Source organism: Anser anser, assembly GCF_964211835.1.
Source record: "Anser anser genome assembly, chromosome: 24".
Classification (NCBI taxonomy): domain Eukaryota; kingdom Metazoa; phylum Chordata; class Aves; order Anseriformes; family Anatidae; genus Anser; species Anser anser.
Genome location: NC_139745.1, coordinates 6,597,031 through 6,620,631, shown reverse-complemented (window position 1 = coordinate 6,620,631; position 23,601 = coordinate 6,597,031). Strand labels below are relative to the sequence as shown.

General features: G+C 63.0%; 2 protein-coding genes across 12 annotated transcripts in view; one reads left to right on the top strand and one right to left on the bottom strand.

Annotated features, from left to right (window-relative positions):
* The window catches only part of NFYC (nuclear transcription factor Y subunit gamma), a 33,824-nt gene extending 33,475 nt beyond the window's left edge, over window positions 1-349 (bottom strand). For 6 of the 9 annotated variants that reach the window (XM_083809860.1, XM_083809850.1, XM_083809862.1 and 3 more), the window contains exon 1: window positions 140-344. The gene's annotated coding sequence lies outside the window, so the exon portion shown is untranslated. Of the gene's footprint in view, window positions 1-139 lie in introns of all 9 variants that reach the window. The other 3 variants (XM_083809847.1, XM_083809848.1, XM_083809855.1) reach the window with 3 other exon arrangements.
* Window positions 350-482: 133 nt separating this feature from the next.
* Window positions 483-23,319, top strand: RIMS3 (regulating synaptic membrane exocytosis 3). Of its 3 annotated transcripts, none has more exons than XM_083809871.1 (7): window positions 483-3,724; window positions 12,720-12,983; window positions 14,194-14,335; window positions 14,456-14,568; window positions 15,638-15,739; window positions 15,823-15,962; window positions 16,087-23,319. In XM_083809871.1, the coding sequence occupies exons 2-7, from the start codon at window positions 12,764-12,766 to the stop codon at window positions 16,297-16,299; spliced, it is 930 nt and encodes a 309-aa protein (XP_083665997.1). In that variant the 5' UTR covers window positions 483-3,724; window positions 12,720-12,763; the 3' UTR covers window positions 16,300-23,319. The 3 variants fall into 3 exon arrangements, with proteins under 3 accessions (XP_083665997.1, XP_083665995.1, XP_083665996.1); XM_083809869.1 differs by lacking the exon at window positions 483-3,724 and adding an exon at window positions 4,950-5,003; XM_083809870.1 differs by lacking the exon at window positions 483-3,724 and adding an exon at window positions 10,075-10,405.
* Window positions 23,320-23,601: the final 282 nt, after the last annotated feature.

Below are 23,601 nucleotides of genomic sequence, written 5' to 3'. Positions count from 1 at the left end.
GAGCGGCGCGGCGCGGCCAATCGGAGCGGAGCCGCCCGGGGTGGGGGCGGGGGGGAGCCCCTGAGGGCCGCCCCCGCCCCGCGCCCCCTCCGCCAGCCGCCGCCGCCGCCTTCCCCCCGCCCCTCGCCCCGCCACTCACCGGCCCCAAGGGCGCCGCGAAACCTCCGCGCCTCCTCCGCGCCCAGGGGGCCCGCGCTGCCCCCGGGCCCGGCTGGCGGGCGGCGGGAGGGACACGGAGGAGGAAGGGGGGGGGGGGCGGCGGGAGCCCGGCGAGCGCCCAGCGGCCGCGGAACAAGATGGCGGCGGCGCCGTGAGGCGGCTCGGGAGGGCGCCCCGCCCCTTCCCCTTGCGCCGACGCAGCGCGCAGGCGCGTGACCCGCGCCGAGGTCTCGCGAGAGTTCGCAGCGAGGCGGCGGCGGCGGCGGCGGTGGTGGCGGGGAGCGCGGCGGGGCCTGCACCGGGCCTAGGCCGCAGCCGGTCCCGTCAGGCCCCGGCCCGTGAGGCCCAGTGCGGTCCGGCGAGGCTTTGCCGGGCCCTGTGGGGGCTCCTCCGTAGCCCCCCCCCGTTATCCCGGGGCTGCCCCCGGTCCCCTTGTCACGGCAGCGCGCTGCCCGAGCCACCCCGGCCCCTCACGGGGCCCCGCGGCCCTGTCAGGGAGCGCCCAGGGGCCGCCGCTGAGGTGACTGGCGGGCGGCAGCGGCTTTCCCGTGAAGAAACGACACTGCCAGATAACGGGCTCGCCGCCTTGCTGCCCGAATCGCGGCCGATTTATTTATCGCGATAACGATAACCCCGCGGTCGTGTGCCCGGGGTGGCGTTCGCCATGGGGAAGCCCAGTCCTGTGCGGCTGCCGCGCTGCCCCGGCCCCTCGGTGGTGGTAAAAAACAGCTGGGGACACGAGGCCTCCGGTAAAGCAGCTCGCCGCGTGCCTTGTGCCCTGCACCGGAGGAGCGGGGGCCCTCCCGCCTGCCGCACACGCGGGCAGGATGCAGGGCCCGTTGCGTGACCTCTGCCCAAACGCCGCAATCGGGACGGATCTCCGTGGCCACGCTCTCTGGCTTCAAAGCTGGGCCGCCCTGAGGACTGCGTCCTGACGCCGAGGAGGGAGATGTCTTGCAGCAAATCCCTGCAGTTCCAGTGAAAGTCCTGCGGCTTCATGATTCTCAGGGCGCCCACGAGGCGCAGCAGCCAAGAGAAATACCACGCCTGCCGCCGGGTTGTTTTCCTTCCCCTCCCCATTCTCACGAGTTCCCAGCTAAGGCTCCTTCGGCTGCAGCGGCTGGGAGCGGTGCTCCGCGCGGCCCCTTGTCGAAATGACTCATTTATAAATCAATTAGCCAGAACTGCCGCTGGCTTTGCTGCCGGGCGCAGCTGCCAAACAAGCCGGCTGTTCCTCCTGCCGGGGCGCAGGCCCCGCTCGCGGGGTTCCTCCCCGCCCAGCCCTTCTCCCCCTGACTCTCCGTGGCTCCGTGCTGCCCCGTTTCCTCCCCACCTGCTCTCCCGGCAGCAATGGCTGCATTGTGTGGCGCAGCCCGGCTTCCCCGAGGAGCGCAGCCAGCTGCGGACACAGAGCTCTCTGTGTCAGCCCGCCCGAAACGCAGAACAGCCAAAAAAAAAAAAAAGAAGAAAAAAAAAGCTTTTTTCCACTCTCCATTTTATTGGTGCTTGCATAATTTTTTTTTTTTGTGGTTTGCTGATTTCACACTTAGCGCCATCTGCTACCTGCTCAGCCGATTCCTGTGCCAGCGACCAGACCCAGAGGAGCTGTAGCGCACTCTGGGCAGGTTTGAGAAGGGTTTGACACCTCAGAAATGGGAAAAAGCAGAAAGCTGAGAGCAGGGGCTGCAGCCTGGCCCTTCCCGAGGCAGCCCTCTGCTGTCCCAGCCCACCGCAGCAGGCCTCGACTAACCCCAAAGCAGCTGCGGCTTTGGGGCAGCCATCCCCCAGCAAAGAAACGAGTAGAAAATTAAAATCTGGATGTAAATGACGTGTTGGCATCTGCCTGGACGTGGGCACACCCCGCCTTGTAAATTGGGGGGGAAAAAGAAGCTTTTTAGGGCCAGATCTTATCAAGGAGATAGTGTTCGATATCTAATCAGATTGTGTTTAATTACATCTCAGTAACCCTGTGCTCGGACACGTGTTTTTGGAGGATCTTCAGAAACCTGGGGCGTCGGAAGGAAAACCACGAGAGGCTTAGCAGCAGGACAGAGCGCGGCCCGGCTGCTGCCAGAGGATCCCTTGGGAGACCAGGAGAGGGGAGGGACCCGGTGCCACCCCCTGCCGAAAGGGCCGTGGGTCACGGCAGCTGGGGAAGCTCAAAGCCCGCGTTCCCTTGGTGCCCCCAGCACCCTGCCGAGCTGCTCAGCACCTTCTTTCCTTGCCCGAGGGCGGCGTGCAGCCCAGAGCACAGCAGCTAACGGGACGCGCTGCAGGGGGTTTGCACCCGAACCGGTGCCAGGGCTGCAGAGCGGGAACCTGCCCAGCCACGTTTTGCAGATTTTTTGCAGAATTCATTAAAAAAAAAATAAAACCCAACCTGGAGTTACGAAATCTGTCAGCCTTAAGAGCTGCGAAGGAGCCGAGCCGCCCAGCCCCGACCGGGCCCTGCCAGCACCGGGCCGAGCGCGCGGCGCCCTGCGAGGAGCTGGGATCCAGCTCGGCTCGGCTGAGCACCGCAAAGCCGAGCCCTGTGAGTCCTCTTCTGTCACCCCTACAGGAGCAATGGCGTTAAAAAAAAACACAACCCTTTTCCCCCAGCGCAAACCCAAAACCTAGAGGAGGAAGCGGCGAGGATCCGACGAGCGGAGCTCCTTGGGGAACCACGAGGCATAGGCGGCAGCTGGGTGAGGGTCCCGGAGCGACCTGCCGATTTTATAAGTCGTGGTTTATCATCGAAACACGGCAGGCCAAAAAAAATAAAAAAAAAAAAACACAAAAAAACCAACTAGCTGCTGGAGGGAGACGGGAGCAGCCTTCCACCAGCGAGGCACGTGCTGTCGCTATCTCTTCCCCGGAACGGATTCGTTCCCAGAAGCGACGCCGTCCCCGCCACGCCGCAGCCTCGTTTGATGGACTGGCCTTTCCTACGGAGGTATTTTCAGCTGGTTTTTCTAAATATTACTCATAAAGGCCCCCCTCCAGACAACCTCTCTCCCTCCCCGAGTTTGTTTATACGCTTTGAATTCTGTTAGGAAACCGTCTCCCTACTTCAGCTCTGTTTTATCCGCGTTGCCATATTTAGTTCTTTCAGCTATTCCTGCTCCTCGCCCAGCTCTCCCCGCGCAGCACCGGGACCTGCCGCGTCCCCGCGTCCCCTTCCCCTCCGGCACCCCGAGGGGCTTTTCTCCCCCGTCCTCCCCACGCCCACAGAAGCCCGTTGCACCTTTCCACCCACTGAGTCCCAAATCGCCCCCCCCCAGACCCGGCACAGGGACACTTGTAGGGGCTTTGCCCACGAGGGCTGGGGGTTCGGTGCCGGCCGCAGCCCCGTGCCCCCCTCACGGCGCGGTGGGGAGCCTGGGGAAGGCCGAGCACGGCGTTATTTTAGGGAGGGACAGAGTTAAAGCGGGCGAAGGAGGGTTCCCTCGTGGCACGTGGCTGCCATGCCAGCCGCGGTGCGCAGCCTGCGGAGGCAACGCAGGGAACGCGCGGGAGGAATTTGCCATGAGGACAGCGAGTCGCTGCTCCGAGGGAAATTAGTGCGCGCCTTCGGAGAGCCAAGGTGAGTCCAAGGGCAGCGCGGGCACCGGGGCCGCCTCTCCCCTCAGACCTTCTGTCGCCTTCGGAAGGGGCCGGGGCACACAGCGGTGCCCCCATTCCCCCGGGAGAGCCGCGTTTGGGCCCGAGCCAAAGCCCCACGGCCCCCTCATGGCCTCATGGCCCCATGGCACGGCCAACGCAGGCCCTGCCCGTGGGCTGGGGGCACCGACGGCGAGCGGGGACCTCCCGGGCGGGCAGCTCATGGGGTTGGGATCAGCTCTGGGGGTTTACGTGTTCCCTGTGCCCCCGGAGGAGGAGCAGCCACCGCGGTCGCCCGTGGGTTGGCAGCTCTGGGTCCGGCTGGAGGCTTCCCCGGGGGGAGCGGGACCCCGTGGGCAGCTCATGGGGGGTCCGTCTGGTGGGAGCAGGGCCTGGCCGGCGGCCCTGGGGTCCAGCTGGGGGCTTTGGGGTCTGCAGATGTGCAGCAAGGTGCAGCCGGTGGCTCTTGGGGTGGTTCTTGGGATCCGGGTGGTGGGAGAAGGGGCAGCTCGGCAGCTCTCGGGTGCCAACCGATGGACTCAGGCTCCGGGGGTGGGGGCTTCTGGGGTCCGGCCGATGGGCGCAGGGTCCTGCTGGCAGCTCCAGGGGCCTCTGGTTGTTGGCTGTAGGATCCCGCTGGGGGCTTTTGGGGTCTGGCTGATGGCTGTAGGGTCCTGTTGGGGGCTCCCAGGGTCTGGCTGATGGCTGTAGGGTCCCACTGACAGCTGTAGGGTCCTGCTGGGGGCTCTTGGGGTCCGGCTGACGGTTGTAGGGTCCCGCTGGTGTCCCTTGGGGTCTGTCTGATGGCTCTAGGGTCCTGTTGGGGGCTCCTGGGGTCCGGCTGACGGCTGTAGAGTCTTGTTGGGGGCTCTTGGGATCTGGTTGACAGCTGTAGGGTCCCACCCGGGGCTCCTGGGGTCTGGCTGATGGCTCTAGGGTCCTGTTGGGGGCTCCTGGGGTCCGGCTGACGGCTGTAAGGTCCCGCTGGTGGTCTTTAGGATCTGGCTGATGCAGGGCAAGGCGCAGCCGGTGGCTCCCGGCGGGGGGGGGGCGGTGCAGCGGGGGCAGCTCCCGGCTCCCACCGACGGCTCCGGGCTGCGGGGGCAGCTCCGGGGGTGTGTGGGGGGGCGGCTCCAGGGGGCTCCCCCGGCCCCGCACCGTCGGGGCCGAGCCCGGGGCTCCCCCGCCCGCCGCTCCCAGCAGCCCGCCGGGGCCGAGGGGAGGAGCGGGCACGGGCGGCGGCGGCGGCAGCGGCGGTGGCGGTGAGTGCCCGCGGCGGCGGGGGGGGGGTGGCGGGGGGGGGGCGCCCCGGGGGCGCCCCGGTCCCCTCGGGGCAGCGGGGCCGCACCTGCAGCCCCGCATCCGCCAAGGGCGGCGGGCCGGGGGATGCCGTCGTGCCCGGGAGGAACGGGACGGCAGCTCCGGTAGCCCCGGGGGAGGGGGGGGGAGGGGGCACGGCGAGGTTGGGGGGGGCAGCACAGGGGGAAGGGGGTCCCCAGCCGTGGGGGGCAGCCCCGGTGCGCGCCCCGTAGCCTTGGGGGTGCCCCCGGTACCCCCCCGGTTTGGAGCCCCCAGCCCCGAATGGCGACGGGGGCACCCCAAGAGCATCGCCGTGCCCAAACAGGGGGGGCTGCGGGGGGGGCTGCCAGCACCCCCGGGGGGGGCTCCCGGAGCCGAACACCGGGGGCCACACACCGGGACCCCCCCACCCCCCGTTCTCCGGGCCGGGGTGGCGATTCCCAGCCAGCGGCTCGGGAACGGGAGCGCTTTCCCGTGCCATCCATCATCCCCGCTGAAAGCCCGTTGACGTCAACCCCGTCCCGTGCACGCCTGGCCCCGCCGCGGGGGACACGGGGGGTAGGGACTGGCCGAGGTGGGGGGTCCGTCCGTCCCGGGGGGCGGTGGGGGTCTCAGGGAATCGCCTCGTGGCCCCGTCCCGGCGCTGAGCCCCGCGGGACGCCGGCGCTCACCTCTCGCCTCCCGGTCGCGCTCCGTCCATCCGTCCGTCGCTCCGTCCGTCCGTCCCGCTCGGCGCTTCTGGAGAGCCCCCGTGGGTGCTGCGGGTGGTCCCGGCGAGGATTGCCGAGGGGTGCCCCGGTGCTGCGGGACGGGCGGGGGTCTCGCGGGGTTACCGAGCCGGGAAGAAGCTGGCACGGCACGCGTAGCCTCCGCGGCACCAGGCAGGACAGGCCCGGTGCCACCCCCGTCCGGTTCCTCGCCCGGTGCACCTCCGGGACGCGGCGTTTCGGGGCGGCTTTGCTGCTCCTTGGGGGGGGGCCGCACGGTGCCGATGCCCACCCCCACATGCCCACGGTGCTGCAGCACGCGGGGCTCGGCGAAGGCCGGCGGAGAATCCCGTGGGGCGAGCAGCTCCAGGAGCCCCGAGCTGACCGGCATCGCTCAGCGGAGCGTCCTGAGGCGCCTTGTTGGTGTGCTGCGAAGGCAGGGGACCGCGGCCCCCCCCCGGGTGGGGGGCACGGGGACGGGCTTTGGGTCAGCACAGCCCCCCTGGGGTCGCTCCCAGGCTCCCACCCGAAGCTTCTCCCCCAGCCCCAGCTGAGATGCGTCCCCGTTCCCCTCCTCACCACCACCCTGTGCCAAGCTCGCCCGCCTCAAACAGCCCCAGGCCTTCCCCGCCACCCCTCCGTGGGGGCAAACCCGTGCCCCCCCCCCCCCAGCACCGCTCCCTGCTCCCCCCTGAGGTCTCACCCCCAACTCAGGGCTCTCCGTCCCTGCTCCAGGCCCTCCCCCAGAGGCTGCAGGAGCCCTTGTGACACAGGGGCTGAGATCACGGTGTCTCGGTCATCCTCACGCACCCCGAATTGGGGGGTGAGCCCCCCCAGCCCCCCTAAGCTCCATCCCTTGCTGCCCCCTTGAGCCAAGCCGGGGCCCCCCCGCGGGCTCCCGCTGCACCACGGCCGTACGGGAGGCACGGCGTTGATGCGCGACGCAACTCCAGGTTACGAAAACGCCTGGTTCTCATCCTCCTGCTCATTAAAAACCCAGGCAGCGCAGCGCCGTCTCCTTGCATCCATCTCAGCGCGCCTCAGATGTTTTGTCACGGCGCCTCAGCGAGCCGGGGAGGGGGCTCGGCTGGCAATTACTTGGCAGCGATGTGGCGCGGGACTGAGAGCCCCGCTGGCACGCCCTGCTCGCTGCCTTCCCCACCCGGGGGGTCCCCGCAGGGCTGCGGGGGTCCCGTCCTTCCCACCTGCTCCGGGGGTGCTGTGTCCGACCGCGGGGGGATCGCGGCAGGTGCCCAGGAGCCTCCCCATGCCCCTCGTCTTCCCTCCTGGAGCTGGGGGGCTCACGGCCCCCCGTGCCCCATGCCCCGGCTTTAGCCTCAGGGTGGTGGGGGAAGGCTCCCGCGGGCTCTCGGTGTCGCTGCGGCTCCCGTGAGCCTCCCCGGGGCGGGCGGGTTTGCTGCCGAGCCCTTTTTCTGCTGGAGCAGCGCGGTCTTCGCGCTCCAAAAAGCAACTTCTCCTGCAAACCTCACCCGCGGCTCCTGCTGGGCTCTGAAGCGGGCCGGGATCCGCGGGGCTGGGTGCGGCCGGGAGGGACCCTGGGCTGCCGCGGGGGCCACGGTCGCTGCCCGCTGCTGGACACCAAGCTGGGGGGGGCCACAGGGAGCAGCCGATCTCCCGGAGCCCCCCCCGGTGGGTTGGGGCACATGTCCTGGAGCTGGGGGGACTGATCCTGGGGAGCCCAGCGTGGGGCCGTGGCATCGGGCACCTCCGCTGCGAGCGGGCTTGGGCATCTGGGAACAAAAATAATCGGAATTTGGATTCAAACCCGAGGGGTCTTCGCAGCTCTCAGCCCACGTAGGTAGGGCACAGCCCTGGAAGGCGAAGCAATATTTGCTAATGCAGGAGCGGAAGGGGAAAGGGGGGGCTGGGGGGGGGGGTGCTGCTGGGTGCTGGCCGCCAGTGGAAGGAAATGGGATGTTCTCTGCGCGAGCAGGAGCGGCAGCGAGGCAGAGCTGACAGCAGCCCTTCCCCTGCAGGAAGCAGCTCCATGAAATATTGATGGGATTCACGCAGCAGACGAGCGGCGTGAGCTGCATTGCGGAGCTCCGCGCCGGGCGGCCGGGAAGGCAGCGGCGGCTGCGTGCCGGGAAGGGCCCCCTGCCCCCTGCCCCGCGCGTGGGGCGCGTCGGCACCGCTGCCCCCAGCCCCCTCAGCACCCATGGGAGACACCACCCGCGGGAGAAACGTGCTCTCGCCTCGCCCGGACAGGCTGGTGGCAGGGATGGGGACCCCGTAAGCAGCAGCTCCCCAGGGCGAGGGGTTGGGGTCAGCACCGAGGGGACCGCGGCGTCGGGGTGACCCCGATGCTCGCCGCCAGCCCCGGTCCGTGGGGTGGCTTCACCCGGCCGCCCCCCCCGGCTGCAGCCCCCCGGTGCCTTGGGCTCCTCTGATTCCCTGGCGTTGCCTGGGAAACGGTGGGATTCGGCACAGATCTGATTTAACCGCGCCGACGTCACGCCGGGACACGGGGACAGGGACGGCGCGGTCGGGGCGCTGGCCCCGGGGGGTCCTGGCATCTCCAGGGGGGCTCAGCCCAGGGGCACAGGGGGGTGCCCCCCGCTCGCACACCCATCCCCACGCCCACGGGGTGGGCGCGTGAGGGTGCTGTGCCCCCATCCGTCCCTCGTGGAGGTGCTCAGCACCCTGTCCTGCCGGAGCTGCGGCACGCGGGGAGCCAGGGGCTGGGTGCCTGCTTCACGAATCGGGTCGGGAAAAAAAATAACCGTGGCCAAGGCGCTGTGCGGGCACGGCCAGGAGGGAGGAAGGCGTGCTCCCGCGTGGGACCGGGGGTCGGCGTTTCGTGTTGTCACTGCCTGGGCTGTGCTGGGCACCATGTGCGGGGCTGCAGCTCCGGTTCGGTACCGCCACGGGTCCCGGCAGTGCCCCCGGGCTGTCCCTGAGCCGGGGGAGCAGCACGGAGCAGAGCCCCCGGAGCTGCGAGGCCGCGCAGAGCCCGACCCCAGCCTGCTCACCCCACGAGAGGAGGAGCTGCCCCTCTCCACGAGGACCTCTCTCGGCCCCTGGGGACCACCGCGGCATCGTCCCCGTCACCGCCATCCACGGGGCAGGGCCGGGCAGGGGGAGCTCAGGGGAACCGGGCGGCGAGGGCAGCCCCCAGCACCGCAGCCCCCTGCCCCCGGCTGCTGCGGGGCCTTCAGGGCCCAGGCAGGAGCACACCCTCCTCATCCTCAGCCTCATAAAACCTCGGTCGTGCGGCAGCTGGGCCCTTTCCTGGGTGCGGGGGCTCCCCAGAGGGTCCCGGTGCCTGCCCCCCCCCCTCCCCCGGGCAGCCCCTCGAGCCTGGCACGTGCTGCTGGGTCAGGCTGCGGTGCTTTCAGCTCGGTTGTAAGGAGAGGCAGAAAAAAAAAAGGGAGAAAAGCTGTGTTTGGATCAAACCCTGGGATCTGGGGGAAGAACTCTCTCCCGTAAGCTCCGCTCGTCCCACCAGCGGAGCATGCGGAGACCCCTCCTTGGATTTCGAGGTTCCTGTTGCCCCTGGAGGTCATGCAGGAGGACCGATGCTGCGCCTGCAGCTTGGCTCACCCAGAACATAGCTTCTGCAACCCGCGTGAGCAGTCCGGCGTCTGGCTCCAGTAGCTGGAGCTCCTTACAAGTCCTCAGCTCGGGTGCACTGAATTACACACCTCTTGCTGGGCAATTACGTTTATATGAGCAGCCGCCTATCAAACCTGGAGCATTTAATTAGAATTAAGTACCTGAGGGGGGAATAAAGCCTTACCTTACTCCCTGGTACGAGGAGCAGCGCGCGCTGGTGAGCTGCTCCGCTACGTCTCGCCCCTGTGCCTGGCTCAGGGTCCGCAGGACCTCGGAGCATGAGCCACAGCGAGGATTTCTCTCCCCAGAGGTGCCAATGTCAGTGCCCACCTGCTCCAGGCAGCCCCCAGAGCACAGGGAGCCCCCCCCCATCCCTGGGGACACCCCCCTGGGGCCCCAAGCCAGCCCCCAGACCCCTCTGTGCCCTTCCCCAGCAAGGCAGGGTCCCATCGGGTGCTCCTTTATCTCCTCCTCCTCCCCCTCTCCCCACCCCCATGAGGGACCCTTCCTCACCTGTGCGGGGGGCACCCGCCTGGCTCCTCCCTCCCTCGGAGCCTTTGTCAACATCCCCCTTTTTCCGTCAGTGCTTCGTTATTGAATTATTGCTGTCATTGTTAAACACCTCCTGGTGGGGTGCTTGGGGCCAGGCCCCCCCCCCCCCGCAGCCCTCACCGGGACACCTACAGCGCTGCACGGGCTCTGCCACCTCCCTGGCCCCCCCCCCCCCCCAAATGCCCGTGACCCCCACCCTCTGACCATCCCCGCTCCCCCCTTTTCCCAGTTCCAGCATCATCCAGCGGGGACCCCCCACGGGGGGGGCTGGGGGCACCCGCCGCCCCCCACCACCCCCACGGCGCGGCGATGCCCGCGGCGCTGGACCACGGTGCTGGGCTCGGGGCCGGGAGGAGAACTGGGTCAGCCGGGTAACCATGGAGATGCTGAAGCAGCGCCGGCACAGCCCCGCTCTCCAGAAACCTTCAAGGATTTCACCAGGCTGGCACCCTCCGTCGGCAGCGGGGCCGGGGGGGCCGAGCCTGGGGACGGCGGGGTGCCCGCTGCCGCTCCCCGACCTGCACCGGGCGGTAAGGGGCCTGCTGCTCTCCTGTGCCTTTGGGGTGGGGGGGTGTGTGTGTGTGGGGGGGGCTCGGGGCTGCGGGCAGCCCCCCTGGGCTCCGGTGGTGATGGAGACGCAGGAGGGGAGCCGCGATCCCGGCCATCGCGCTTCTCCTGCGCGTTGCGCATCGGCTCCGGCTGCCGAGCCGCGGGTCTTGGGGGGGGGGTGCCGGGGCCGTGACATCTCCCCCCGGCCGCTCGCTTGGTCCCCGGGGGCTTGGCGTTGAGCCCAGCCCACGGGGAGGATGGGGCTCGGTGTCTGGGGCACGGCTCCCGCAGCATCAGGGCGCTGCCGGCGGCGGTCGCGTCCGGCGAGGCCGGTGGTAAGGGGCTGGAGGGGGCTGCGGGCTCTGCCACCTCCCCCCGGCCTGGGCTCGGGGCCGGGGGGCTCCATGTGGGGAGGGAAGGAAGGGGCTTGCATGGGGCTGAGCCGCTGCCGGAGCCTTGCGGCTCTGGGGATCCCGTGGGGAGAAGGAATGAAGCCCGGAGGGTGGGCGAAGGGGAGAGACCCCCGCGGCCGGGGACGCACCGGGACCGCTCGGGGAGGCGGTGGTGGTGCTGAGGCCGCTGGTGGCGGTGCTGAGGCCGGCTCCGTGGTGGCTGCTGGCTCAGGGCTCCAGCCGAGCTCATCTCAGCACCGAGAGCCGCGCATCCCCCCCGGCCCCGCTCCCTGCAGGAGCCGTAAGCGGATCAGGAAGAGCGATCCGGGGTAAATTTCAGGGCAGGGTAAAGAAAATCCTTCCTTTGGGCTGAGGAGCGCGCTCCTCTCCAGTGGCGGGGGGTTATCCCCCCCGGGGGCTGCGTTGGCAGCGGACCTGGTAGCGCGCTGCTCTCATCATCTTGTCTGCTCCCACCAGAGCTCGGTGCTCGCAGCAGCCGAAGCGCCGGGCAGGGAAAACGGCCGCAGGAGCCCCCCGGTGCCCTCCTGGCCGTGGAGCGACGCGGCCCCGTTACACCACGGCCCCGTTACACCACGGCCCCGTTGTGCTGTGGCTCCACTCGCCCGCAGAGCTGTGGGGAGAGGCCTGGCCGAGCCCTCGTGCGTTTGTTTCAGCCCCGGGCAGTGCCAGTGTTACAGGTGGGGAAACTGAGGCACGGCGCAGGGAGGCGGCGCGCAGAGGCCGAGTTGGGGCCGAATTTGGAGCCCGGAGGGAGAGCAGCACGCGGCGCGGGGCAGCATCTGCTGCTCCTGGAGGCTTTCTGCAGCTCGCTGCGGCCAGCTGCGGACCTCAGGTACCAGCACGGACAGGAGCCGCTGGGCTGCGAGGGCACAGCCCGGAGGCTCTGGACCCCCGTGGCGGCATGAGCCCAGCTCCTGGGGCTCCTCCTGCGGAGCCTCCTCTGGAAAACCAGCCACAGGCACAGAAACCCCAGCCCGAAGGGACGGTGGCGCGGCTGTGTCCCCTGGCAGCCAATTAACGGTACCAGGGACTAAGCCACCGCTTGCCCCCTCCAAAACCGATAACTCCACGAGTTCAGGTGATGCCAGGACCCGTGCGGCAGAGCCGGGGGGCAGCAGAAGCCCCCCCATTGCCCCGTGCCCAGCTCTAACTCAGCCTCCCCGTTTGTGCCTTCCTGAAAGAGAAATATTTTCCCAGGCGCTGCCTTCACGCATTACCGTAAAGTGGCTTCACTTGGCCTGCGGTTAATAATTCACCTCTCCCTGGAAGATGGATGCTCCCATCCCGCCGGAGTTTAAATATTCATGGCGAAGGAAGGGAAGGGAAGGCGGCGAGGGCTGGTGCAGGGGGGGCAGCCTCCCCGCAGCCTCTGCAGCCGGTGACACCCCGGTGCCCGGTCCCGGTGTGGCTGGGGGGGGGCTCCCCAGGCACCCCCCCACTGCCAGGATTCCAGGTGGGTGCCAGCAGCCCCCCGCGAGGTTTGCGGGGCTGGGGCTGGATGCGGCCCCGTGGCAGGCAGCCATCTCGGGGCGGAGCAGCGGCACGGCCGGAGCAGCACGCAGCGATGCTGCAGCTGCTTTTTGGCGAAGGAGGCGTGGGCGGGGGGAACTTGGCTGGGTGCGATTTCCCCTGGGCACCCTCAGCGCGGGTGGACGGGGCCATCCCCGAGCCCCACGGCACCCTCCTGCCCCTGTCCATCAGGGGGTGCAGCTCTGGGGTGGGGACAAATGGCCCTGACACGCCGTAGTGCCCGAATTTCCTCGTGTAAATGCCTCGGAGGGACCATCCATCCCAGCCGGGGCCGCCGCAGGGGGAGCACGGTGACATGCCCAGCGCCACTGCCGAGCCGCTGCTGACGTGACCCCTGGCTTCCCCCCCGCAGCTGATCCCACCCAGCAGAGCCGGCGAGCGAGCCAGCGTCCGACCATGTTCAACGGGGATGCGAGCTCCTCCGCCGCCAGGAATGTCGTCCGCAGCTCCAGCATCAGCGGCGAGATGTACAGCCTCGAGAAGAGCGCGCGGGGCAGCGCCGACTCCGTCAGCATCATGGCCAGCAAGAAGCGGCGCTCCAGCCTGGGCGCCAAGATGGTGGCGATCGTGGGGCTGTCGCAGTGGAGCAAGAGCACGCTGCAGCTCAACCAGAGCGGTGAGCGGGGGGCACGCCCCCCCCCAAAGTGCCCCGACCCCGGGATTTGCAACAGCCCAGCTGCCCGTTTCTGGTTAAAATAGCCAAAAAAAAAAGCTGTCCTGAATCCCTCCCGGCTCAGCCGTGCTCCCCCAGGTGCAGAAGGCGTTGCAAACCTGAGCTGGAGCTCGGGATGGGCTGGCAGGGAGGGGAGAATTCGCAGAAAGGAGTTGTCAGGTGCTCTGACCATGGGAAACATTTAAATTTTCAACAGGCAGGGGAACCAAAAAGCTCGTTTTAGTGCAGGCTTTTCCTCTAGTTACTGCTTTCAGTTATGGCTCACGTTGGCATGTCGTGATTCAGGAGATGTTCTATAAGGAGAGGAGTTCATTTGGAGCCCTCCGGCCCCGCACACCCAAGGTGTTACGGGAGGGCTGTAATCAGCCCCAGAAGCCCAGCCAAGCGTGCCAGGGGCCAGCAGGAGCCCACCTGGGGCCAGCAGGAGCCCACCTGGGGCCAGCAGGGCTGTGCCTCCCTTGCCAGCAGAGCAGCTGCGGGCCCCTCTCTGAGTGTGGCTCCAGAAGCGAGCCGCCCGTGCCATGGCTTCGTGCTTAAGTAGCATTTGCCAGTCCTGGCCGCTGCCCCCAGCCTTCCCCCATCACCTTAAAAGACCCAAGACAGTTGGATTTATATAAAAAAACAACAGCAACGATCACAGCGTCCTGCCCGCTCTGCTGGAGGCACTCGGGGGTGTCGGGGACCAGCCTTGTGGCACCGGGTAGGGGACCGGGGGGTCTGCACCGGTCCCGCAGCTGGAGCAACGCCAGAGCAGGGACCGGTGCTGGGGTCGGGGTGGGAGCTCAGCGCTCCCCTCGTCCCGGGGCCGGGCGCTGGAAGCGGGCCGAGGCTGGACCAGTGCCCGGCAGCTTTTGGCAGCGCCAGCGGGCGCGTGCTGGGGAGCATCGCGGCAGCGCTTGGCCGAACGCACCGACGGGCAAACACTGCACAAGAGGTGTGGGTGCCTAAATCTCCGCCCCACCCCACGCCCGGGTGTGCAGAGCTCCCCTGGGGCAGCCCTAAATCAGCAGAGGACAAACCTGATCCCCCCGGGCTGGCCATGCTGCGGGACCGCTGCTTCTGGCAGTGCCGGGGGGGCTGCTCGGGCCACGCTCCTCCTGCTGCCGTGTGCCATCGCCGGCTCCCTGTGCTCACCCCGTGTCTCTGCTCGCAGAGGGCGGCCCCAAAAAGCTGCGCAGCAACATCCGGCGGAGCACCGAGACCGGCATCGCGGTGGAGATGAGGACCAGGGTCACCCGGCAAGGCAGCCGCGAGTCCACCGACGGCAGCACCAACAGCAACAGCTCCGACGGCACGTAAGGCCCGGCCGGCGCGCGGGCACCTGGTCTGGGGTGGCGAGGGGTCCCCAGGGCCATCGGGTGCGTGCCCTGCACGTGCTGCAGGTCCATGGCAGCACTCTGCTCCATCCCACACAGGTTCATCTTCCCCACCACACGGCTGGGCGCCGAGAGCCAGTTCAGTGACTTCCTCGACGGGCTGGGGCCGGGGCAGCTGGTGGGGCGGCAGACGCTGGCCACCCCCCCGATGGGTGAGTGCCGGGGGGATTGGGGGGGCTCCACGCTGCACCCGGGGCTGGGGCAGGAGGATGCTGCGGGTGCCGCACGTGCACCAGCACCAGGATCCATCCCAGCAGCACCCCTCGCTGCTAGACACATGCTGGGGCCATGCATGGCTTGCAGACGCCCCCGTCCTGCTGCTGTTTCTGGCCAGTGCCAGCACCCCCACTGCTCCCAGGGCACCCCCAGGTGCCTGCCCTGTGTCCTGCATGGGGACAGGGGGGAGCAGACGGACCAGGGCCACCTCCTGACCCCCCAGTTCCTGCAGCACCGTGATCTGTTCCCACCAGCCCCATTCCCAGTGGGACAGGAGGGAAGGGAAGGAGACAGATCCCCAGAGTAACACCAGCATTGCCCGTGGCACACCAGAGCCCTGCGGTGCTGCCGTTCCCCATGGCACCATCAGCTCGTTCCTCTCCCCTCTCCGGCTCCTCGTGCCGTGCTGGGCTGAGCCTGACCTGCCGTTGAAACGCCGAGTGTGTTTTGAGAACATCCAGGTTCATCTCCTTGCCATTAAACCCCGCTGGGACATCAGCACGCCCCTTCCCTGTCCCCCGCCTCCCTGAGGCCACAAGGCAGCGAGCGACGGGGACGCGGCGGCCGCGGGACACGCGTACGTACGAGCAGGACAGCGTAAGTGGGAGAGCACCACCACGGCCAGCTCACAGGTGCCCGTTCGTGTTTCCTCCTCCTGCTGCTGCAGGGCAGGACCCCAGTGAGACCCCTGGGACAATGGCGGTGGCGGGCACCAGCTCCGCACCCCTGCCCCAGGCAGGAAGGGGGCAGGAGGTGGCCGTCCCCGGTCCCCCTTAGCCCCTCACACCCAGCTCTTTGGCTTTGTCCTTCCTCAAATCCTGTTGGGGGGATGCTTGGGGTGCTTTCAGCTGGGTGCTGAGGACGGGGGGCAGGCAGTGGGGTGGGGACACCGGGGTGCCAGTACTGACCCCGACGGCCGGGGACTGTCCCAGCCCCGGGCTGCAGCTCGTCCCCGTGGGAGATGGGCACGGGAAGGGTGCTGAGCGCGTCCCTTCCCCTGGCCAGGCGACGTCCACGTGGGCATGGCCGACCGCAGCGGGCAGCTGGAGGTGGAGGTGATCCAGGCGAGGGGACTCATCCCGAAGATGGGCTCCAAATCCATCCCTGGTAGGTGGCTGGGGAGGGACGGGGATGGAGCCAGCACCATGTCGGGGCTCCAAGCCAGCGCTTCTCCCCCCTTCCCAACGCAGCCACCTACGTGAAGGTTTACCTGCTGGAGAACGGCATCTGCCTGGCCAAGAAGAAGACCAAGGTGGTGAAGAAGACCTGCGACCCATCCTACCAGCAGGCCCTGCTCTTCGAGGAGAGCCCCCAGGGCAAAGTCCTGCAGGTGATGTCCTGGTGCAGCCGCCAGCAGCTCCTCGGGGACAGGGGGAGCAGGGCAGGGTACACGCACCCAGCATCCCCATCCCGACCCCGGCAGCAGCTCCATTAACGCTGTTTCTGCCCCGCAGGTGATCGTGTGGGGCGACTACGGGCGCATGGACCACAAGTGCTTCATGGGGATGGCACAGATCGTCTTGGAGGAGCTCGACCTCTCCAGCGCGGTGACGGGCTGGTACAAACTCTTCCCCACCTCCTCCCTGGCCGACTCCAGCATCGGGCCCCTGGCGCGCCGCCTCTCCCAGTCGTCCCTGGAGAGCTCCACCAGCCCCTCCTGCCCGTAGCGGCAGCTCGGTACCAGAGGCCGGGCGGGGAAGGAGACGTCCTGACCTACCAAAACTGTCGGTGGATGGCTGTAAATATCCCGTCCTCTTTTTTTTTTTTTCCTTTTTTTTTTTTTAAATCTCCTTCCCGACGCAAACCTGCTCTCGGCACGCTCCTCCCCGAGCGAGCGCCCCAGCGCGCAGGGAGCGGGGACCGTGGGCATCAAGACTGGGGGCAGTGAAGGCCCTTGTGCCGCAGGGGGGGAGCCGCAGCCCCCCGGGGAGGACGGGCACGACGCCGTGCTCCTCTCGGCCACAGCAGCCCGGTCCCGCTCATCCAGCGCCACTGCAAGAAGTAGCATGACGCCTCGACTTCTTTTCCTTCGATTTTGTTTCCTTGCCTCCGAGGAAAAGGTAGCTTTTCAAGGAAAGAAACTCAGAAAAAAAATCCAACTCAGCACTACTTTTTTTGTTCTTCAAGGAATGTAGCATCTTCAATTATGTAGCTTGCCACGTGCTAACACCACACTCACTGCAATATCTGAGACTCGGCGCTGACGGATACATCTGCCAGACACTGCCCGTTTGTTCGTTTTCCGACACAAACCCTGCGACGCTGAGCAAGCCGTTCTGGTGACCATTTTTTTTTCTTTTTTTTTTTTTTTTTTTTTTTAATTCTGGTAGCATTCAGCCTGTGACAGTGACATTGCCAAAGGGACAGAGCACGGACAAGGGCGCGCGCCACCCCCTCCAAGCACGGGCTGGTCTTGTCCTTGTGTTTCACTGCTCACCGTCGTCTCGTGCGGCCACGGCGAGCCCCAAAACGTCAACTCTGCGCTGCCCGAGGTGAGCGCGAGAGCCCCGAGGGAGCAGGGACGGGGTGACGCTGGCTGAGCCGCTGCCTTCCAGCCCCTGCCTTCCTCCGCCACCCTCCTCCTCCTCACGCCTCCAGGGGGGTGCTGGGGGGTCCCAGCTCCCGGGTACGCTACAGGGGAACATCTCAACGGCGTCTTCTGCTGATCTGGAATTAGGGGGACTGAGAGGTTACGAACAAAGGACTCGATGCTTTGAGTTTATTTTCAGGATGAGTGTTGGTTTTTTTTTTTCTTTGTATGTTTTGTTTGTTTGTTTTTAAAGCAGCATTTTGGTTCCCCCGAGGGACCAGTTCTTGTAGCAAAACCGAGAATTACGGAAGCTTTTTTTTGAAGGTGCCTAATGAAATTTGCTGAAACTACTCAGGGGAGACACCACTAGAAACTCTGGTTTCTTCGTAAGATACACTTCACACAATGACTGTCCTGAAGGATCAGGTTCCAAAAGAGAGGGAAAAGAGCAGCAAACCACAACACACCAAAACACGAGCAGTCTTGAGACTGGAAGAGGACAAAAGGTTAATGGGGAATTTCTACTGCCCAGATGGCTCTGGCCTTCAGTCTTTAACACAAACCAACCAACAGCACAGCTGGGATTTTTTTACAATTATTTGTCGGCAAAGCAGAGGATTTCACAATGCACAGAGCACAAGAACAACCTGCGGTTCTCCCGGCGATGCTGGGACCGATGAACCAGCTCGAACCCGTCGCCACGAAGGAACAAAACCAAACCTGAAGGAAAAGACTGTTGCGACGAAGCTGTCCCCTCGCAGAACAGACCGGGGGGGGGCAGCGAAACCCCACTGCCCAGCAGCTGCTTTACCCCACACCCCGCTTTCAGCATCGTCGTGTCAAGGAATTCCAGCTGCTATCGTGTATATCAGATCTTTACCAAACCACAACCGCCGCGCACCTCCGAGAGCAGGCAGGGTGCTGCTGGCCGGGGGTGGCGAGGGGCTGCTTCGAGACCACAGGGCCCCCCCAGCCAAGCACCGAGCCCTCGCCTGGCACGGGGCTGCAGCACAAGCTGGGGGGGTCCTGCGGTTTGAGGAGGCAAGCTCGGTGCCCTGCTCGCTGGAGCAGGCATAAACAAGGGGTTTAAAAGAGGCCTTCCTCCTTGGAACTAACTCTGTTTGCTTTACCGGCTCAATTTCATCGTAAAAAAGTAGAAGCCTGCCTTTCAGCAGCGGGACAATAACCACGAGCACAGGGAATGGGGACAGCAGCGCGGGCAAAGCCTGGAGCTCTGCGGGGATTTTCTGCTCGCCAGTTCGGACACATCGCTGGCTCTGTGGCTCTCCAGCGAGTTTTGGAGCCCTACTTCTCCCCCCCAGGCAGCACAGTGCTTTTGCTGAGATCCAGAAGAGCAGCTGCGGGAGCACGGAGCCAGGCGGGTGCGCACCCCCAGCAGGTGCTGAGGTCCAACAAAGGCTCCCCTGGTTCTGCGCCAACCCCAAAAACCAACCGCAGCCGGCGCTCGGAGAACCCAGCACCCAGAGGGAGCGCCTGGAAGGCGCGGCTGGGTGCTCCAGGGAGCATGGAAAACCCAAATATTTGGGCTTACTTTTTATCACTAAGGAATTGATAACGCGTTGGAGGATAACGGTACAGCCAGGATCAGAACAAACCGCTCCCCGATCCTTTCTCGGTGGTGTATTCCTGTCTGCTGCAAGGCGAGGGGCTCCTGGGGGCGACTCCTGCTGCCCACCGAGGTGCAGCCACCGTGCCAGTGACTTCAAGTGATTGCCGTTACTCACCAGACACTGACACCCATCGAAACCTTAACTTCACTCTCAGCACTGCGTACCTGGTCCCCGCAGGGAGCTGGTGCTTGCTTTTTGGGGAAGCCCCTGGGTCACGACCCACCTTATGCTGGCATGGAGAAATGACAGAGGGAGAAGCAACCCAAGTGTTTACCCATGTTTACATTGCAGCATCAGCTCCTTCTCATTTCTGACTGCATGAGCCGTGCATCAGATGTTTCCCCCCCTCAAACGAGAGCAAAACAGCCAAGTTACCCCACTGCTTTCTACATGGGACACCAGAAAAACCACGAGCTCCTGGACTCAGGTTTTTTCCGGGGGGATGTTTCCTTGCAGAGGGCATTTTTGTGTGCTATCCAATTTGCAAGAGGTGGCTGCACTAACCGGGTGTCACGCGTTAGATTGTTTCATCTCCTTCCTCCGCCCTCCATCAGGAAAGGAAATTCAGGCCGTTCTACTTTGCAGATATTTTCCCCTAGAAAAAAAGTTATTAATATCAAACCAAGTAAGCTTTGCAGGCCGTTTTACGCCCAGCACTCGCAGCAGTAAGTCAGCAGGCAGCAGCACCCACCTGAGACACAGATGATCTTACTATAGCACAGCTGATGGGGCAGCTTACCCTGGTGTCAGAATCGAGGCGCCCTAGTTCAGTAACAAGGGTGGATTTTGCCAAAATAGCCTTGAACTGATACTTAAACAACCCCTAAATTCCTGTCAAAAAGCCAGTCGCAGCCACGCAGCAAAGCACAGAAACCACCACAGGATTTCATGCCTAAGCCTGAGCTATCCCTGGATTTTCTACGAGCCAGGGATGGGCCTTATTTGCCAAAATTGAGCAACTGAACATTTCCTAGGGCACCGGGCCAGGCTTCCGGGCACAGTCAGAAATTAGCTCCTGTTTCATCAGCTCCACAGCATGTTGAAAGCACGGGAAGAGGATGCTTGGACGTAGAGCTGTCCTGAAACCAAGTGAGGTACAGAACCAGTGAACTTGCCCGCAGTAACCAAACCCATTAGGTGGCTTTGGAAAATGCCACAGAGCAACAGAGATGGTGGGAAGCATTCCCTCCACGGCCACCTTTCCCACCCCTTAAAACCTTTCCTGCAGAAGCAGTTAAAGCATAGCACTGGGCTGCAAACAGGAGGCCAGAAACTCCTGCAGGAGCGGGGCCAGGACTGCCCCTGCTGATAGGGAATTATTCCTGTTCAGCTCCTTACGAGACTGCTCTCAGCAGCGACACGCTTTACTCTAAGTCTCGTATTTGTGTGCGTGAGGTTAACGTGTTTAAAAACCTTTGCTTGTTTCAGTCGGCTTGGAAATACCTAGCAGCAGTGTACGATGTAAGGGTCTTTACTGCCACAAGGCCATTTATAAGAACAGCCCTGGTGATGTTTTTCCAGGTGAAAAGAGCCCACCTATTTTTTTCCAGTTGACTCAGACACTCCTTCCCAGATTGATGTGAAACGCTTGGACGATGCACATCTGTAAACTTCCTTAAGGGTGTGCGTTTGGTTACTGATTTGGAAAATAACTGCATTTTAAAGGTCAAGGAACAGTGCTCAGGCACCGTTCTTCTCGGTGGCTGAGTCCAAAGCCTGAAAGTGTTTTGCATAAGAGATGGAAACAGATATTAAGAGCTTGCTCTGCTTTCCTTTAGGTTTTCATGCCTCTAGACAGATTTCTAAAATTACCTTCTGTAAAAGCAAGGTTCGCATCCCATGACGTGCCAAAGGCATGACGGCCCCTTCCACTGTTCCTTTAGCGAAGCTGTTTCAACTGGAAGTCTTCCTCCTACACCGTGTTCACAAGCATAGGGAACACCCCCACGGCTGGTTGTTAGAGGTGCAACCATTATGTTCAGGAGCTAAAAAGGCTGCAGAAATGACTGCCTATGGAAAAAGAACCATCTGCAAGGAGCATGTTCGGGAACCGGGGGGTAAAGCAGCGCCCCGTGTAACAAGGGGTTACGCAGAACAGACGGAGGGACCAGCTGTGATAACGCCCCGCCTAGGCGGTCACCTTAGCTGAGCTCGTCCGTATTTCGTGAAGATTTAGGTTTTAAAGGCAGAAAATGTACAGTAAAGGGCCTAAGTGTTTGTCTTGCTGTCTGAATAACCGCCACACTGTTAAACCCCGATCATCTGCCCCGGGCACAGACACCAGGACCCCGCTGTGCCTGGCTGGAGCGCTGATTATCGGTATACCTCATTTGATTCTTTTCCTTTTTTTTTTTTTTTTTTTTTCCTTTTCCCTCTTTAAGAACCAGAGCTTAGTGCACTCTGTCACATTCAGGTTATTTTTTGTTGTAATTGTGCAATGAAGAGCAATTGTTTTGGGTGTGCTTTTACCACCTGCTCCCATGCTGGCTCCAGCGAGTCCAGCCCCTGCTTCGTTGAGCACTTGCACTACTGATGGCTGAGCTGGAGAGCAGGGACGCCAGGAGCCAGGGCGCTTCTTTGGAGGGAGGGATGGTGTGGCAGGGCAGCAGGCACCCCGTCGTCTCTCCTGTTAAAAAGCAGGTGGATAAACAGCGCCCAAAGGCTACTCCTTAGCCTGGCACAGGGGTGTTCCAGTCCTGCACCTCCCCAAAAAGGGCCAGCAACGAGGTGAGCATCGCAGATGCAAGGAGCTGAGGACAGCACTGCTGCTCCCGGGTGTGCACAACCCCCACCACCTCCCTCTGCAGGCTTTTTCCTGGAGAAGAAGCCTCAGGAGCACACAAAAAGTTGGAAGGAAGGCGTTGTATGGGGAATGCCATCTGCAGAGAGCTGCTGGATCCTGGTGCTCGCCAGAAAAAAGGGACCTTTGTCCTGACACACGCAGCGAGAGCCACGAAGCTGTGCCTGCTGTCGAGGTCCGGGGGCAGCAGCACTCCCCTCCTCAAAGCCGAGTGGCCAGGGCCCCGGCGGTGGATGCCTGGTGAACGTTAGCACTTTGAAGTTGGTGGCCTTGTTTTCTTAAAGGGCTTGATCTTTTCGTGCAGTTAGAACTAAATCTTCCCCATCATGTTGTCCTATTCCCCACCTCAAAGATTAAATGAACAAGCACCTGGGCCATTTAAAAGTTTGTCCAGGACTCAAGAATCTGTCATTGATCTCAGAAGTTTATACCTCAAATATAAAAACAAGCGTATACATCTAGCTTAATAACAAAGTAGCAGCTCCAAGGCTGAACTGCAGTTTGTCCTTGAATCTGATTATTAGCAGCAACAGGAAAAAAACAAAACCAAACCCACTTAAGCACACAAAAAGCACCAAGTTTTTAGAAGCACCTGAACTGAAGTGTTCATTCTATCAAAAAACTCAGAATTTCTATTTCCAACCTACAAGATCTGAAGGATTTTACCTATTCCTTAAACCTCTTTACACACAGCCTATGCCTTTTTAACTTTGTTGGCCCCCTACGAAGTAGGACAGCGGAGCAGTTAGTAACATGCACCAACAAAGGAAATTCACACAGAAGGGTCCAAGATTGTTAAAGGTACGAGGCAATGAGATGCACCCGAGACTTCTCAGCCAGCCGCTGCTAACCAGAGCCTTCTCTCTCCAGGTAGCTTGCTTCAAAAGGCTAAGAGGAGTATCCTGACCGGGGTGCATCACACCGAAGCGATCCAACCATACACGTACACAAACCTATGCTACTTCACATTTTCACTCCTAAAGTACCCAACAAACTGCATTGGAAAGAATTACCTAAACCAAGAGAGATGGATTAGACTGGAGAGTTGTCAGAACACCATTAGCCACGAGTTAATTGCTACTACGAGCTTAGCTTCCAACCTCAGACAAAGCAGGTAGCAGACATCTCCCCCTCTGAGCGGCAGACGCCAGCTGTGGGTCTCCGTGTACCGGGACCTAAGAGGAAAAGGAGAGTTAGGTGCAGAACTCACAGTACTTACCCTGGGTAGCTTTTCGCTTTTGGAAGTCAGGATGTAATTGCATTAGTGAACAGATTTGGCTGCCTTCACTAATCCACTCATTTTGTAGTAAACTTTGCTTTGATGACAGATTCATAAGTTTAACAACTCCACCTTAAAATAAATGCCACCGAGGGGTGAACCAGGGGCTTCTTTAAGCCCCAGTTCCGTATTCCAGACAAGGGGATGGGCTTGTGATGGATACTTGAGAATGGTTATAGATTTAAAAAAAAGCAAATGGCAATTTTATACTTGTGTTATGTAATGTTTTATATGTGCGTGGTCTTTCTTAATGTAAAACTCTTGTATTTTTGTGGTTTATATGCAGCAGGACTGATGGCTGTGAGGGTGCACGCTATTTTGTAAAATATTCTTAGCCAGTTTTCCCAAGGAGGAACAAACTGAAGTATTCACATTTTCATTGGCTTGTACCTGCATGTACAGTACTGGGGCAGCAAGTGAAGATGATTAAAGCCAGCTTGAAAACAACTTCTGGGCTTGAGTTGAGCTTCACAAAGCATCCAGCCGCAAACCGTGTGTAGCTTAGAGCCAACCCTCTCCCCCAAAACAGAGATGTTAGGGAGGAGGAAGAAACCCTCTTTTCTGACAGACCAGCCTTTCTTTCCCCACCTGAAAAGAACAGTTTTTACTGGAGGAAAAATACCATAATTAATATGCACCATAATTAATATGCAAGCAGAGTAACATCAACTCAAGGCTCACACAGTTCACCGAGCTCTCCTGCAGCTGCGCACAGCCACCCACAGCCCT